This window comes from Chlamydotis macqueenii, chromosome 5 (genome assembly GCF_036417535.1).
Source record: "Chlamydotis macqueenii isolate bChlMac1 chromosome 5, bChlMac1.mat, whole genome shotgun sequence".
Classification (NCBI taxonomy): Eukaryota; Metazoa; Chordata; class Aves; order Otidiformes; family Otididae; genus Chlamydotis; species Chlamydotis macqueenii.
In genome coordinates this window covers 72,080,059-72,096,221 of record NC_141560.1, presented here as the reverse complement: position 1 = coordinate 72,096,221, position 16,163 = coordinate 72,080,059, and the positions used below count along the sequence as shown (strand labels likewise).

General features: G+C 64.5%; 2 protein-coding genes across 4 annotated transcripts; one reads left to right on the top strand and one right to left on the bottom strand.

The window, feature by feature from the left end:
- Positions 1-1,115: 1,115 nt before the first annotated feature.
- On the bottom strand, positions 1,116-5,017 carry LOC147600708 (ciliary microtubule associated protein 1A-like). 3 transcript variants are annotated; one of them, XM_086748846.1, is made up of 6 exons: positions 4,679-5,017; positions 3,898-4,098; positions 3,587-3,685; positions 3,148-3,263; positions 2,586-2,726; positions 1,116-1,789 (listed from the first exon to the last, which is right to left on the bottom strand). In XM_086748846.1, the coding sequence occupies exons 1-6, from the start codon at positions 4,782-4,784 to the stop codon at positions 1,712-1,714; spliced, it is 741 nt and encodes a 246-aa protein (XP_086604972.1). In that variant the 5' UTR covers positions 4,785-5,017; the 3' UTR covers positions 1,116-1,711. The 3 variants fall into 3 exon arrangements, with proteins under 3 accessions (XP_086604972.1, XP_086604969.1, XP_086604971.1); XM_086748843.1 differs by having other exon boundaries at positions 1,116-2,726; XM_086748845.1 differs by having other exon boundaries at positions 1,700-1,789; positions 3,148-3,685.
- A 1,946-nt stretch (positions 5,018-6,963) lies between these two features.
- LOC147600707 (vacuolar protein sorting-associated protein 51 homolog) lies at positions 6,964-10,103 on the top strand. Its single transcript, XM_086749648.1, has 6 exons — positions 6,964-6,972; positions 7,156-7,374; positions 8,107-8,328; positions 8,518-8,639; positions 9,115-9,202; positions 9,703-10,103. Exons 1-6 carry the CDS (start codon positions 6,964-6,966, stop codon positions 9,961-9,963), a joined length of 921 nt encoding a protein of 306 aa, XP_086605774.1. The 3' UTR covers positions 9,964-10,103.
- The last annotated feature ends 6,060 nt before the right edge of the window (positions 10,104-16,163 follow it).

Here is a 16,163-nt window from a genome sequence, read left to right as displayed (position 1 = left end):
ATCTCCTCTCCACTTCTTGCAGCTGGGCCAGACCGAGTCGGGCCCAGTCGGCTGCCTGGCGGGAGGCCAGAGGGTGAGGCCTGCAAGGCCCATGAGGCCTGCGCCTCCCCCTCAGCGCCTCTGCCCCCGCTCAGCTTCTTCACATCTTCTCTTCTCTCTTTTTTTTCTGTTTTCCCATTCTTAAATACGTTATCGCAGAGGCGTTATCACGAGACATTCTGCTACCAATCGGCTCGGCCTTGGCCAGCAGCAGGTCCGCCCTAGGCCCGGCCGAGTCCACTGAACAAAGGGGAGCGACTTCTAGCAGTTTCCTACAGAAGCTACCACCTTAGGCCCCCCCTTACTAACAAAACCACGACAACATCATATACAGAACTTTTTTTTAATTAACACTCAAGGAAACAGAACTATACAGTTAACTCAGCTGGGACACTTGACAGCTAACAAACCTGCAGCAAAAGTGAGAAATCCTTGCAGAACCGGGAGAGCTATTAAAATTAGTTAATTGTTGAGGACAAGAGGCTGGCAGGTCTCAGCAGCAGACACATTCGTAGGGTTTTACACACGAAGCAGTGGGACAGAGTAAGCGCAGTTTGCAGGTGCAGCTGGTCAGATACCCATAGGAGACAAGCGGTGCAGCAGGAACGTCGGAGTCCGAAAGCGGGAGCAGGTGCCTGGGGCGTGATCCGCGTCATTCGTATGAGGTATTTCCTCACACTGCGCGTACCCACTAAGTGAGTGCCGCCACCACCACAATGCTGCTGCGATGCGCATCAGCACGGGTCAGCTCTGGCTCAGGCCCGGGAGGCAGGCCGGGTCACTTCACCAGCACAGGACAGCAAGGTGCGCCTGTCTTGCCCAAAGGTGCTGGAGAAACGGTACTCACTTGGTCACCTCCATCCTTATCCTGTGGCGTCCGCAGGCGGGCTGTGCTGGAGCCACGTACTTCCCGTTCTGGTGATGGATGAGATACCTGGGGCCCAGCAAGCAGCTCTCCGCAACCAGAGGTCTGGCCCCTCAAAACGTGTACTGGGGCTTTGGTCGTGGTTGGATTGTGATCCAGGAAACCCATGAAGAAAAGCCTGGTGGCCCAGTCATGGCCAGGTGGCAGCAAGGTCTCCCTGTGCCCATCCAGTCCTGAGGTGCTGATGGAGGGCTGGACATCGTCCCAAGGACGCCGAGAGCAGCTCTGTGTGACCAGAGGTCTGGCCCCTCGAAAAGCGTACTGGGGCTTTGGTTTTGGCTGGATTGTGACCCAGGAAACCCGTGAAGAAAAGCCTGGTGGCCCTGACTGTGGCGGGGCCAGCTGGACATCCTGGTAGGAGAGGCACAGCTCCGAGCTTCCCCGCGCAGCGTTCCTTCCCTGGAGAGCAGCCGCCCGTGCGCACCGGCAAGGCGGGTGCCGAGATGGACTGGGGCCTTGGGGCCGAGCCCGTGCCTGCGGGACGCCGGGCCGGGGGGTGGGAGAGCGCGGGGCAGGGCCGGACTGCTTTCGCGGAGCAGCGCTTCGCTCCGGTCGGGGGAAACGGCGCCGTCGGAGCTCTGCCTGGCTCCCGCTGTCGGTGCCGGAGCTCTCCCCTTGTCCTCGGCTTGCGGTGTTTTAGCCGAGGCACGGACGTGAAGCGAGCGAGCCGACGGTTGGCGCTCACACAGCCCCTCTCCCCGCAGAAGGTGCACGGAGACGATCTCTGGGCGCATGTTCTTATCGGACTCATATCAGAGGGGCCACGTAGGGGGAATGCCGGAGACCAAAAGTGGGAGCAGGTGCCCGGGGCTTGGTCAGCGTCACCTAGAGGGGAAAAGTGAGAAGAAAAAAAGGTGACCGTGGTGCCGCCACCTTCTCCAGAAGGCTCATCATCAGGGAAGGCCGCCCGGCGTAACGAGTCGCTCTGTGTGCCTCGGCCATTTGTCCTGCGTTGCTGTCGGCGCGCCGGGGCGCTTGCAGCCGACTGCCCCCGTGCCCACGGCGCGCTTGCTGGAAACCTCCTGCGTCATCAGGACATTGTGATGGTCTGCTGCCGCTCCCCGGTGGCGTTTCTCCCCTTCTTGGGGAGGAACGTAAAGGCAAGAGGAAAGGACCTCAGGGGCGGCCAAAATACACCCGTGGAAGGTTTTCAGGAGGCCGCTCAAAGAACGGATCGTGCCTCTGAGGCAAATGGAGCCCCACGGCCGCGCCATCCGGCGGGGCGAGCCCAGCTGGAGAGCGGCAGCCGAGCTGGCGGTGGAACTTGCTCAAGTCCAGAGGCCTTCTAGCTCCAGCCAGGCCTGGCCGGACGCCCCTGCCCTCCCCGCCGATGCCCAGTGCGCAAGCCAGGTCTGCTCGTCCCTTCGGCGGCGGCGCCTGCTCCCGAAGAGCTTGTGATGTGTGCACGCATAGCGGCGTGGAATGGCTGGGCTACCGGGCAGGCAGAGCCGCGTTGTCTGGCCTGCCTCTGCTCGGCTCTGGGCCAAGGCAGCCGGGCTGCTGTCCCGCGGGCGGTGGCTGCAGCGAGGCGTCGAGTTCCCAGGAGCCCCGTCGGCACGGGCGGATGCGGAAGGGCTGCTCGTGGCAAAGCGGAGGAGGAGAGGCGGGCAGGCTGCCTTACCTTTCCCAGGTGGTAGTCTGCCGGCCCCGGCTTCACCGTTTGGTCGCCGGCAAGTTTGGTTTTGAGCGGCATGGTGTACTTGGGAGCCCTGGTTTTGTAGACGTCCAGTTCCACCTTGGGGAACGCAGCAGGACCTGGCGTCTGTAAGAGAGGCGGGAGGTTGCTGGGTACCAAAGGCGGGCGGCGATTCTCGCCGGGCGCCCACGCGGGCCGCGCTCCTTGCCCTGGCCGGCCAGGGAAGCGAGGGGAACCAGGGCGCCTCCTGATCCCCTGCCGAGAGGCAGAGTTCCCAGAGGAGGAGGGCGATTCCCGTTAGTGCCGACGAGCTTTGCCCCGCCAAAGCGGTCCGTGTTGGAAAGCGAGGGGCTGCGGGTGCCGACAGAGCCTCCCCTCTCCCGCTGCTGGCAGCGGAGAGCCAGGGATCCGCGGCTTCTGGGGTTCTGCCGCCGGTGCAGGCAAAGGTGCGTTACGAGAGGCTGCAGCAGGCGCTGGAGCCCTCCTGCCCCGAGGGAGCGGCTGAGCTTCAGCTGCTGCGGCCAGAGAGCGGAGGAGCGTAGCTCACCTCGGGGAGGCCTCCAGCACAGGGCTTGCTCTTCCCCCGGATGGAGTAGCACGGGCTGGCGTGGGTGTAGGCTGTGCGGGGCCCCAGCAGCCTGGGCAGGGTGTAGGTGCCAGGACCTGGAGGGGGAACGGGCAGAGAGCGAGTCCTGCGGGGAGAGGAGCGGCGCCCGGCGCGGAGAGGAGCAGGAAGGACGTCCTGCCCCTCCCTGGGTCGCCTCCACCTTGCACCGCCCGCGGCGCAGCGTCAGTGGCTCCGAGCCCCAGCTGCCGGTTCTCGTGTGGGATGGGAGAGCTGGCGCTCTGGGACATCAGGAAGCGTGTCAAGAGAGCCTTGCGGCCTGCTGCGGAGCCCCGTCCCTGGGGCCGTTGAAAAAGCTGTCCAGCAGATGCTCCCTGGAGCACACGCAGGCTGCAGGGGCGCGTGGCTCCCAGTTCCTTACCTGGAGAGCGCTCGTCCTTAGTCTCGTGCCGGAAGACCATGGAGTGCGCCGGCGCGCGTCTGTAGCGGTGTTTGTCGGCCTCGTCGGCAGAGTAGTCGCCTGGGCGGAGGAGAAGCGGAGAAGAGCAGTGAAGCTGGGCTCTTTGCCCCAGGCCGAAGAGGAAAGGGCAGGAGGCGGCGCTCAGCCTTGTTTCTTTTCTCTCCGGAACCCTCCGAGGCTCCTTCCGGGCGTGAGCTGATGGCTTGGTAGCCCGCTAGCGCAGGGCGACAGCGGGGCTTGGCCGGAAGAAGTGCTGGAGAAACAGTACTCACTGGGTCCAGGGGTGACCTCTGTCCTTATCTTGTGGCGCCCGCAGATGGGCTGTGCTGGAGCCACGTACTTCCCGTTCCTGGTGATGGAGGACTGGACGTAGTACCTGGGGCCGGGCGAGCAGCTCTCTGTGACCAGGGAGCCGGCCCCTCGAAATGTGTACGCGGGGGCCTTGGTTTTGGTGGGATTGTGATCCCGGTAACCTGGCAAGAAAAGCCCGTGAAAGGCCACCTGCCCGCAACTGTGCTTTGAAAGCCAGTTTCTGCGTGGGGCAGCTGGAGTCGCCGGCCTCAACAAATTCCCCTCCCCTGCGACTTCTTCCCTCAAGAATGACGCCAGCGGGCCGCTCCAAAGGCGCAACGGCTCCCGGCGCTGTGCGGCTAACCGCAGTATGGCCAGAATGCTACTGGCGCAAAGAACTACGCCCCAAAACAGTTGCGAGCCAACTTAAAGCAACCGTGAAGATCACTTCTCTCATGGTTTGCTTTCCCGGAGGCCCGATGGAAAGAAACCTCAATACCCGTAGAGAAGAAAGGGACGAGGAGAACAGCCTTCCTCCTGTGCGCTCCGGGTTACGGTGCCGCTAAGGCCCCCTCCGTGCTCCGCAGAGCCCGCGGCTCTTTCCCGGGCGCTCCCATCAGCGGCCTGAGCCTTCCTCTGGCCAGCCCGTGTCCTTGCTGCGGCCGAGAGCACGGGGGCCTGGCGCAGAGGGGAACGGAGCTGTGGCCGCTCGTCCCCTGGAGGCGGCGGATGTGCCGCCCCTCCTCGCGACGGTGCTTTTACCTGTTGTCCCGGGGATGGAGTACTTGGGGCCCGGGCCCGTGAACTGGCCTGCAACGGGGCCGCGCGGGCGGTGAGGTCTCCAGGTGCCCACCCAGGCTCCGTCCATGCTGGAGGCACCCGCAAAGCCTGCGGCAACAGCAGAAAGTCGCTCAGGGCCTTCCTGACAGAGCCGCGCTGGGAAGCCTCCTCGGGAGGAGCAGCAACGCTTCCGCTTTCTCAGCCTTGACCGTCCGAGCGGGCACAGACGAGCCTGTCGGCTGCTGCAGCTCTCGGTCGCAGGGTGCGGCGAGACTGAGGGCAGGCAGCGATGGGGCAGGAGAGGTTGTGGTCTCAGCTGCCAGGTGGCCCCGGCTCGTCGTGGGGACGCACTGTGACATCACAGAGGCCGCTGGCGCCTGTCCTGTGTCCTGTCGCATCGTATGGCTGATGGGGAGCCGGGGACGTCCAGCTCGCAGGGCCAGACCTTGGTGAGCTCTGCACGGCAGCAGCGAGGGCAGAACGGATGCGATTTTTGCCTTTCGCCAAGGAGCCGCGCACTCCTGTAGCGCCGGGGTCGTATAATAACGTGGGCGTGCACGTGGACACCCGGCATGTCTGCTCTGGGTCTGTTTTCCAGCTGCCCCTTCAGCTGTGTTTGCTTTTCCTGGGGAGGGCGAGCTGGGCTGGGGGCTGTAAGCAGAACCTGCTGTCGGGGGCTCTGCCTTAGCCAGGTGTGGCCGTATCTCTTGGGAGCGGCCGTTACCCGCTGGGTGCCAAAGGCAGGTGTCGATTCTTGCCGTGTGCCCGCGCAGGCCGTCAGGGAATCTACACCTCCCCCCAGCACTTCTATGGCTGGATCCTCGTGCCGATGGGGCTGCGCCCGGCAGGGACAGATACTCCGACATCGCGGGCACGGAGTCACTTTCTCACCGCCTGGACCCCCTGGCAGAGCCCGAGGCCAATACAAACGCAACCAAGCAGGTTTAGCTGCTGCCCGTTTCCACTCCAGAAGCTGGTGGACACCTTTCCTCGGCTGCGGGAGCTCCTGCGGGTCCCAAGGGGAAAAAAGACCTGAGCAGCAGCGTGCACGGGTCCCAGGGCAGGCTGCGGCGTGCCCCCGCCTTTGCCAGCTGGGCCAACGGCAGCCTCCGTTTCAAAGGCCTGCGCTGTCCTGCCCGCGCTCGTCGCAGCGCGCACAAACGTCGGAGCCGACTTTGGTGTCGAAATAAAGCAGCTGATGTTCACAGCAAACCCTGCTCTTCCCCTTCGATGGCCCGGAGACAGATGAAGCGGCTTTTCCGGTCTCCCTGGGAGGGTTTGGATGGGGGTGGGAAGTTGGAGCCGTCTGATTCTGTCAGCGGTGTGCAAGTTTTGACAGCTGCAGCGCGAGGGTCCCCAGGGTCCCGCCCGAGGGTGTCGCGCTCTGAGTTAACGCCCCCAGGCGTTACCCGGGGCTTTGGTTAGCGCCCACCAAGGGTCTCGCTCCCTGGCTTTTACGGCTTGTGACCATCAGGGCGCTCTGACTGCTGTCAGCCCGTTCCTGTCCCACCCCGCCGCTCGTCCCTGCACGGGACAGCTCGGGGAGCATTCCCGGTACAACGCGCTGGGTGCCTGCTGTCCCCGGCCCCTGCGCGCACCCTTCATCTCGGCGCGGAGCCGGCGAGCACCGTTTCCAGGTGTTGGATACCTGGAGTACCAGGGGCACTTAGTGAACAATCCAGACCGAACGGAATTGTTATGTTTGTGAGCAGCAGGCCTCAAGGACATCGCTGAAGCCGCCTGTAAGAAAGTACTGAAGCCACCTGTGAGAAAATAATGAGGCCGCCTGTGAGAAAGTAATGAAGCTTCCTGTGAGAAAGTAAACGAAGCAACCTTGAAGAAGATTGCAAACAACTTTGAGAAGTGAAAACATGAAAAGTACAGGACTTTCCAGGTTAACGGACATCCAGATTAGCTAAGTGCAAGTAGGAGGGATATGCAAATGTAACCATTAGAGCTTAAGCCAATCACGCAATGACTAGTAGGCATATTTTATCTTAGCAATATAAATATGCGCATCTGGGACTAATAAATGGAACTACGCTTATTACTCATATTGAGTCTTTGTCGTACGTTCCTCCGTCGCTCGCATCCAGGGGCCGCCCGTAAGGGTGGGTCAGAAAATCAGCATTGGCTCAGCCTCGCCATGGAGGCCCTCCAGCTGGACCGCGGATTTGGTGCGGCCTGCGGTCAGCTCGCAGCTGGACACGCGTTGCTGCCAGCAGCCTGCCCGAGACGCAGTTGTTTTTCCCAGGAGCAGAATTGTTATGCACAAGGCCGGCTCTGGCCTGACCACAAAACGTACAACACCCTTGAGACGGCGCAGAGCGGGAGGCCGGGGGGTTGCACAAGGCAGTTGGGGGTCAGCGGGGCGGCTTGGAGCTTGCGTGGGGCAGTTGGTGGGTTTTCCGCGCCCCGGAGTGGTATTTTTGGGGTGTGACCCGCTGTCTTTGTGGCAGGGGGAGTTCTGCGTGGAGGCGGTGCGCGAGGGGCTGGTGGTGGCCTTCGTGCGCTGGCTCTGCCGCACCGCCCGGGGCTTCGCCGACGGCCCGGCTGAGCGGGGCGCCCCCGCGGCACCCCCAGCCCTGCTGCTGCTCCTCGCCCGCCTCTGCCTTGACTACGAGGCCACCACCGTCAGCTACATCCTCACGCTCACCGACGAGCAGTTCCCCCCCCAGGTGAGCCCCCCAACTGCCCTGGGTGGCCCCAGAATGGACCTCGGGGGACCCTGAATGTCCCCAGATGTCACACGATGGCCCTGCACCCCCAGTCAGGACGCAGCGGTGGGCACCCTGGCGTGCGTGGAGGCCTGGGGGTCTTCTGTGTCCCCCGACGCATCGCTGAGTGGACCTAAAACGGTCTGATCGTCCCCAGAATGGCCCCGCGTTCCCCTGTGGCCCTGTGTCCACCCAGGATGTCACGGTGGGGACAGTGGTGCGTGGGGCGGTATGGGGATCTTCCTCCTGTCTGTGTGTGCCCCTAAATGCCCCTGGGGGACCCCAGAACGTCCTCACGTCCCTCCCGGTGCCCTGCTGCGGCGCCATGTCCAGCCAGGATCTGACCCTGGGGGTGGCAGTGCACACGGAGGCAGAAGGGGCCTCACTTGTGTCAGGGTCTCTCAGATGTCCCCAAGGGCACCTCAGCATGACCCCACGTCCCCCCCACAGCCCCCCAAGGGTACGGGGACGGCAGTGATGCTGCTGCAGGTGGGGTGGCCTGGAGAGCATCCTGTGTGTCCCCGATGTCCCTGTGCCCCCAGGACATCGGATGCTGGAGGCACAGGGGGCGTCCCCACGCGTTCCCGTGTCCCTCGTGTCCCCAGGCCGCGGGGCCGTGGTGACGGTGGGGACAGCGCTGTGCACGGAGGTGCGGGGGGTTCCTCCGTGTCTCCCTGTCCCTTGGACCACCAGGACTCGGGCCCAGCAGTGACACCAGGACCGGCGCTGTGCGCGGAGGCGCGGGGGGCGGCGCAGCGGCTGCTCGACCACTACGTGCAGGTCCAGGGTGCCGCGGTGGCACAGATGCTGAGGAAGAGCGTGGAGACGCGAGACTGGCTGGGCACCGTCGAGCCGCGCAACGTTCGTGCCGTCATGAAGCGCGTGGTCGAGGACATCACCGCCATCGACATCCAGGTTGGGACTGGATGGGGGGGCCTGAGGGGGGCCTGACATTCCCGGGGGGCCCAGAGGGTCCCCGAAGGGTCCGGAGCGATCCTTGAGGTCACTGCAAGGTCCTTGAGGCTCTTTGGGGGTCCCAGAGGGGTGCCAGAGGGTATTTTGGGTGGATTCTGGCATACCAGCGCTGAGGGCGCGGTGCCGCAGGTGGGGCAGCTCTTCGAGGAGGGAGTGCGGCGGGCGCAGAGCAGCGACTCCAGCCGGCGCGCCTTCTCCGTCTACAGCAGCTCGCGCGCAGCGGGGCGCAACGCCCCCAGCTACACCCCCAGGTCAGCCCCGCACCCGGTGCCACCCCCCGGGCCACCCTGCGTCCACCTGCGCTAACCGCTGCATCTCCCCCGTGACCCTCTTCGTGTCCCCGAGCTGTCCCAGCATCCCTCCCACCATCTCCACATCCCGTGGCTGTCCCAGTATCCCCTGACCATCCCCGTCTGTCCCCAGGCTGTCCCAGTATCCCCTGACGATCCCATGCGCCTTGTGTCCCGTCGTCGTCTTGTCTCTCGCTGTCCTTGCCCATCCCCATGTTCCCTGACTGTCCCCACATCCACCGCCCGTCGTCATGGTCCTGTCCTTGTGTCCCCAAACCGTCCCAGTGTCCCCTGACTGTCCCCGCAGCCTCCGGCCATCTCTGTGTCCCCATCCCCGTGTCCTGGCCGTCCCTGCGTCCCTGCCCCCGCACCCCTGGCTCTCTCAAGCACCTGGCTGTCCCCGTGTCCCTGACTGTCCTGCTGTCACTGTCCCCAGCGCCCCCATGGACACCCACCTGCTCAGCAACATCCAGAAGCTCTTCTCCGAACGCATTGACATCTTCAGCCCTGTCGAGTTCAACAAGGTGAGGCCGCGGGGCCGTCCCCGTGTCCCCAAGGGCCCCCCAGGGTCTCTCACCTGCCCACCTTCCCGGCTGCCACCTGTCCCTGGTGTCCCCGAGAGCCAGCTGTTGGGGCCCGTGGGGCTGCTGACCGCAACAGGGGTGTTCCCGCTGAGGCTCCCTGTCCTAGGTGTCAGGACGCGGGGGGTCCCGGGTGAGGGTGTCCCCATGTCCCTGTGCTCCCAGCGGCCAGGCCAAGAGTGTCCCTGTGCCCCTGTGCCACCTCTCCTCCATGTCCCATGCGGCCAGGCTTGGGAGCGGCAGCCAGCACAAGGGTGTCCCTCGTGTCGCCCCCGCTGAGGGGATTTGGGCCACGTGTCCCCGGTGTCCCCACATGCCACGTGTCAGGACTCCGGGGATCCCGGGGTTTGAGCGTGTCCTAGGAGCTGCTGGCCTGGAGAGGGGAGCCCCCGGTGTCCCCACACCCTGGTGCAGATGTGACTGGGGGCGTCCCCGCGCCCCAGGTGTCGGTGCTGACAGGGATCATCAAGATCAGCCTGAAGACGCTGCTGGAGTGCGTGCGGCTGCGGACGCTGGGGCGCTTCGGGCTGCAGCAGGTGCAGGTGGACGGGCACTACCTGCAGCTCTACCTCTGGCGCTTCGCCGCCGACGAGCGGGTGGTGCAGGGGCTGCTGGACGAGGTGGCCGCCAGCGCCGCCCACCGCTGCCTCGACCCCGTCCCCATGGAGCACAGCGTCGTCGAGCTCATCTGCGAGCGCGGGTAGGAGACGGGGACGCGCGGGGGCGGGTGGAGGTACGGGACGTGGCATCGCGTAGCAGGGAGACGCAGGGGCTCGGGACGTCTGTGTCACCATGGGGCGCAGCCGAGCAGGGACAGCTCGGGGAGGGCAGCCGTCTCTGGGGTCCTGTTACGTCCTGGGGATAGACCTGTACCCCGTGAGCCCCCGCACACGCATGGTGACACTCCACGTGTCCTCGCGCACGCGGCAGTGCACAAGGACGGCCCATGTCCCCACGCAGGGCCACCCCGTCCCCACACCCACAGCAGATCACCCCGTGTCATCAGCCCCACAGGCCAGCCCTGCTAACACCCCACATTGTCCCCCACCCCAGCGCCGCCCTCGCTGTGTGCTGACGCCCCGTGTTGTCCCCGCGGCCCCAGTGTCACCCCCTCACGCCTGGGAACACCCTGGGCACAACCCCTTTGTCGCAGCCGGGGACAATAAATAAAACACTGAGCGGTGCCTCGTGTCCCCTGCCTGTGCTTGGGGTGGGGACGGGACGCGGCAGGGACAGGGGCCTGGCTCCTGGGGGAGGCAGGGGGAGGGTGTGGGGATGGGGGGGCACCTGTACCCCACGGGGCGCCGAGGGGGTGGCCCCACGCGCAGCCTCGCACAAGCACCCCTCAGCTTCCCCTCGCAAACCCCTCGCACGCGCACCCTGCGTGCACGCGGTGCCTTGCCCGCGCACCCCAGGAGCGTCCAGGCGCTCCCATGAGCGGCCTGGGGCCCTCGGGCAGCCGCCTCGCCCGCGCGCAGCGCCCTGCACGGGCAGGGGGCTGCCTGCCTGCGCTCCCCAGCTGGCTGCGGGACCTCGGCGGGGCCAGCGCTGCTCCGCGGCTCCCGCTCGGCGAGGCCGGGGGGTGCGGGAGGGAAGGGCCGTGCTGGAGAAGCAGCCCCTGAGCGCGGTGTTACAGCCCGCAGCCCCTGCGCCCCTCTGTCGTTCAGGATCCTGTCCGTGACGCCCATGTGAAAAACGTCACGGCCCGCTCGGGACTCGCGATGGTTCTTTAGTGCGATCTCGCAGCGCAGAATTACGGCGAACACGCCAGAGGGGCTGGCTTCAATCAAACAGCACAGACTTGATTGTTTTGCCCGTAAAGCGGCGCGCGATAGCTGAAAGGGAGGGAAAAGGAAAAGTAAAGATAGGGGAAAAAAAGGGGAATAGCTACCACCGCGGGTCCAAGGCGTCCCTACGGTCCCAGGTCCAGGCAGCGTCCCGCCGGTCCTCACGCTCGGTGTCGATGTCGATCGTGGTGGGGAGAGCTCTCCGGGGGCTCGCTGTTAGGGGCCGACCTTTTCTGCCAAGTACCAAGCCCTGCTCCTCCTTTGCTCTGGGGAGCTCCGCCTGTTCCGGCCCTTAGGACAGAAGTGCGGATTTTGAGCAAAGTTCAGTTAAAGGCACGTTCTCAGCGCCGGTTTTGAGACAGCAGCTGTGATCCATCCTCCTCGACAGCAGCTGCTCGGTGATCTCTGCCAGCCCTGGCGCCAGGGCCGAGCCGTGGCACCCCCGCGCCGCTCTGCGCCGTCTCAAGGGTGTTGTACGTTTTGTGGTCAGGCCAGAGCCGGCCTTGTCCATAACAATTCTGCTCCTGGGAAAAACAACTGCGTCTCGGGCAGGCTGCTGGCAGCAACGCGTGTCCAGCTGCGAGCTGACCGCAGGCCGCACCAAATCCGCGGTCCAGCTGGAGGGCCTCCATGGCGAGGCTGAGCCAATGCTGATTTTCTGACCCACCCTTACGGGCGGCCCCTGGATGCGAGCGACGGAGGAACGTACGACAAAGACTCAATATGAGTAATAAGCGTAGTTCCATTTATTAGTCCCAGATGCGCATATTTATATTGCTAAGATAAAATATGCCTACTAGTCATTGCGTGATTGGCTTAAGCTCTAATGGTTACATTTGCATATCCCTCCTACTTGCACTTAGCTAATCTGGATGTCCGTTAACCTGGAAAGTCCTGTACTTTTCATGTTTTCACTTCTCAAAGTTGTTTGCAATCTTCTTCAAGGTTGCTTCGTTTACTTTCTCACAGGAAGCTTCATTACTTTCTCACAGGCGGCCTCATTATTTTCTCACAGGTGGCTTCAGTACTTTCTTACAGGCGGCTTCAGCGATGTCCTTGAGGCCTGCTGCTCACAAACATAACAATTCCGTTCGGTCTGGATTGTTCACTAAGTGCCCCTGGTACTCCAGGTATCCAACACCTGGAAACGGTGCTCGCCGGCTCCGCGCCGAGATGAAGGGTGCGCGCAGGGGCCGGGGACAGCAGGCACCCAGCGCGTTGTACCGGGAATGCTCCCCGAGCTGTCCCGTGCAGGGACGAGCGGCGGGGTGGGACAGGAACGGGCTGACAGCAGTCAGAGCGCCCTGATGGTCACAAGCCGTAAAAGCCAGGGAGCGAGACCCTTGGTGGGCGCTAACCAAAGCCCCGGGTAACGCCTGGGGGCGTTAACTCAGAGCGCGACACCCTCGGGCGGGACCCTGGGGACCCTCGCGCTGCAGCTGTCAAAACTTGCACACCGCTGACAGAATCAGACGGCTCCAACTTCCCACCCCCATCCAAACCCTCCCAGGGAGACCGGAAAAGCCGCTTCATCTGTCTCCGGGCCATCGAAGGGGAAGAGCAGGGTTTGCTGTGAACATCAGCTGCTTTATTTCGACACCAAAGTCGGCTCCGACGTTTGTGCGCGCTGCGACGAGCGCGGGCAGGACAGCGCAGGCCTTTGAAACGGAGGCTGCCGTTGGCCCAGCTGGCAAAGGCGGGGGCACGCCGCAGCCTGCCCTGGGACCCGTGCACGCTGCTGCTCAGGTCTTTTTTCCCCTTGGGACCCGCAGGAGCTCCCGCAGCCGAGGAAAGGTGTCCACCAGCTTCTGGAGTGGAAACGGGCAGCAGCTAAACCTGCTTGGTTGCGTTTGTATTGGCCTCGGGCTCTGCCAGGGGGTCCAGGCGGTGAGAAAGTGACTCCGTGCCCGCGATGTCGGAGTATCTGTCCCTGCCGGGCGCAGCCCCATCGGCACGAGGATCCAGCCATAGAAGTGCTGGGGGGAGGTGTAGATTCCCTGACGGCCTGCGCGGGCACACGGCAAGAATCGACACCTGCCTTTGGCACCCAGCGGGTAACGGCCGCTCCCAAGAGATACGGCCACACCTGGCTAAGGCAGAGCCCCCGACAGCAGGTTCTGCTTACAGCCCCCAGCCCAGCTCGCCCTCCCCAGGAAAAGCAAACACAGCTGAAGGGGCAGCTGGAAAACAGACCCAGAGCAGACATGCCGGGTGTCCACGTGCACGCCCACGTTATTATACGACCCCGGCGCTACAGGAGTGCGCGGCTCCTTGGCGAAAGGCAAAAATCGCATCCGTTCTGCCCTCGCTGCTGCCGTGCAGAGCTCACCAAGGTCTGGCCCTGCGAGCTGGACGTCCCCGGCTCCCCATCAGCCATATGATGCGACAGCACACAGGACAGGCACCAGCGGCCTCTGTGATGTCACAGTGCGTCCCCACGACGAGCCGGGGCCACCTGGCAGCTGAGACCACAACCTCTCCTGCCCCATCGCTGCCTGCCCTCAGTCTCGCCGCACCCTGCGACCGAGAGCTGCAGCAGCCGACAGGCTCGTCTGTGCCCGCTCGGACGGTCAAGGCTGAGAAAGCGGAAGCGTTGCTGCTCCTCCCGAGGAGGCTTCCCAGCGCGGCTCTGTCAGGAAGGCCCTGAGCGACTTTCTGCTGTTGCCGCAGGCTTTGCGGGTGCCTCCAGCATGGACGGAGCCTGGGTGGGCACCTGGAGACCTCACCGCCCGCGCGGCCCCGTCGCGGCCCAGTTCACGGGCCCGGGCCCCAAGTACTCCATCCCTGGGACAACAGGTAAAAGCACCGTCGCGAGGAGGGGCGGCACGTCCGCCGCCTCCAGGGGACGAGCGGCCACAGCTCCGTTCCCCTCTGCGCCAGGCCCCCGTGCTCTCGGCCGCAGCAAGGACACGGGCTGGCCAGAGGAAGGCTCAGGCTGCTGATGGGAGCGCCCGGGAAAGAGCCGCGGGCTCTGCGGAGCACGGAGGGGGCCTTAGCGGCACCGTAACCCGGAGCGCACAGGAGGAAGGCTGTTCTCCTCGTCCCTTTCTTCTCTACGGGTATTGAGGTTTCTTTCCATCGGGCCTCCGGGAAAGCAAACCATGAGAGATGTGATCTTCACGGTTGCTTTAAGTTGGCTCGCAACTGTTTTGGGGCGTAGTTCTTTGCGCCAGTAGCATTCTGGCCATACTGCGGTTAGCCGCACAGCGCCGGGAGCCGTTGCGCCTTTGGAGCGGCCCGCTGGCGTCATTCTTGAGGGAAGAAGTCGCAGGGGAGGGGAATTTGTTGAGGCCGGCGACTCCAGCTGCCCCACGCAGAAACTGGCTTTCAAAGCACAGTTGCGGGCAGGTGGCCTTTCACGGGCTTTTCTTGCCAGGTTACCGGGATCACAATCCCACCAAAACCAAGGCCCCCGCGTACACATTTCGAGGGGCCGGCTCCCTGGTCACAGAGAGCTGCTCGCCCGGCCCCAGGTACTACGTCCAGTCCTCCATCACCAGGAACGGGAAGTACGTGGCTCCAGCACAGCCCATCTGCGGGCGCCACAAGATAAGGACAGAGGTCACCCCTTGACCCAGTGAGTACCGTTTCTCCAGCACTTCTTCCGGCCAAGCCAAGCGCGCCTCGCTGTTGCCCTGCGCTAGCGGGCTACCAAGCCATCAGCTCACGCCCGGAAGGAGCCTCGGAGGGTTCTGGAGAGAAAAGAAACAAGGCTGAGCGCCGCCTCCTGCCCTTTCCTCTTCGGCCTGGGGCAAAGAGCCCAGCTTCACTGCTCTTCTCTGCTTCTCCTCCGCCCAGGCGACTACTCTGCCGACGAGGCCGACAAACACCGCTACAGACGCGCGCCGGCGCACTCCATGGTCTTCCGGCACGAGACTAAGGACGAGCGCTCTCCAGGTAAGGAACTGGGAGCCACGCGACCCTGCAGCCTGCGTGTGCTCCAGGGAGCATCTGCTGGACAGCTTTTTCAACGGCCCCAGGGACGGGGCTCCGCAGCAGGCCGCAAGGCTCTCTTGACACGCTTCCTGATGTCCCGGAGCGCCAGCTCTCCCATCCCACACGAGAACCGGCAGCTGGGGCTCGGAGCCACTGACGCTGCGCCGCGGGCGGTGCAAGGTGGAGGCGACCCAGGGAGGGGCAGGACGTCCTTCCTGCTCCTCTCTGCGCCGGGCGCCGCTCCTCTCCCCGCAGGACTCGCTCTCTGCCCGTTCCCCCTCCAGGTCCTGGCACCTACACCCTGCCCAGGCTGCTGGGGCCCCGCACAGCCTACACCCACGCCAGCCCGTGCTACTCCATCCGGGGGAAGAGCAAGCCCTGTGCTGGAGGCCTCCCCGAGGTGAGCTACGCTCCTCCACTCTCTGGCCGCAGCAGCTGAAGCTCAGCCGCTCCCTCGGGGCAGGAGGGCTCCAGCGCCTGCTGCAGCCTCTCGTAATGCACCTTTGCCTGCACCGGCGGCAGAACCCCAGAAGCCGCGGATCCCTGGCTCTCCGCTGCCAGCAGCGGGAGAGGGGAGGCTCTGCCGGCACCCGCAGCCCCTCGCTTTCCAACACGGACCGCTTTGGCGGGGCAAAGCTCGTCGGCACTAACGGGAATCGCCCTCCTCCTCTGGGAACTCTGCCTCTCGGCAGGGGATCAGGAGGCGCCCTGGTTCCCCTCGCTTCCCTGGCCGGCCAGCCCAAGGAGCGCGGCCCGCGTGGGCGCCCGGCGAGAATCGCCGCCCGCCTTTGGTACCCAGCAACCTCCCGCCTCTCTTACAGACGCCAGGTCCTGCTGCGTTCCCCAAGGTGGAACTGGACGTCTACAAAACCAGGGCTCCCAAGTACACCATGCCGCTCAAAACCAAACTTGCCGGCGACCAAACGGTGAAGCCGGGGCCGGCAGACTACCACCTGGGAAAGGTAAGGCAGCCTGCCCGCCTCTCCTCCTCCGCTTTGCCACGAGCAGCCCTTCCGCATCCGCCCGTGCCGACGGGGCTCCTGGGAACTCGACGCCTCGCTGCAGCCACCGCCCGCGGGACAGCAGCCCGGCTGCCTTGGCCCAGAGCCGAGCAGAGGCAGGCCAGACAACGCGGCTCTGCCTGCCCGGTAGCCCAGCCATTCCACGCCGCTATGCGTGCA

Excerpts from the sequence above, each read along its gene's own strand:
- LOC147600708 (XM_086748843.1), bottom strand. The coding sequence starts at position 4,784 with ATGGACGGAGCCTGGGTGGGCACCTGGAGACCTCACCGCCCGCGCGGC. Across the intron at positions 3,686-3,897 it reads AGAGGTCACCCCTGGACCCA|GCGACTACTCTGCCGACGAG; the intron begins GTGAGTACTGTT and ends TCCTCCGCCCAG. Across the intron at positions 2,727-3,147 it reads GTGCTGGAGGCCTCCCCGAG|ACGCCAGGTCCTGCTGCGTT; the intron begins GTGAGCTACGCT and ends CCTCTCTTACAG.
- LOC147600707 (XM_086749648.1), top strand. Across the intron at positions 7,375-8,106 it reads ACGAGCAGTTCCCCCCCCAG|GACTCGGGCCCAGCAGTGAC; the intron begins GTGAGCCCCCCA and ends TTGGACCACCAG. Across the intron at positions 9,203-9,702 it reads GCCCTGTCGAGTTCAACAAG|GTGTCGGTGCTGACAGGGAT; the intron begins GTGAGGCCGCGG and ends CCCGCGCCCCAG.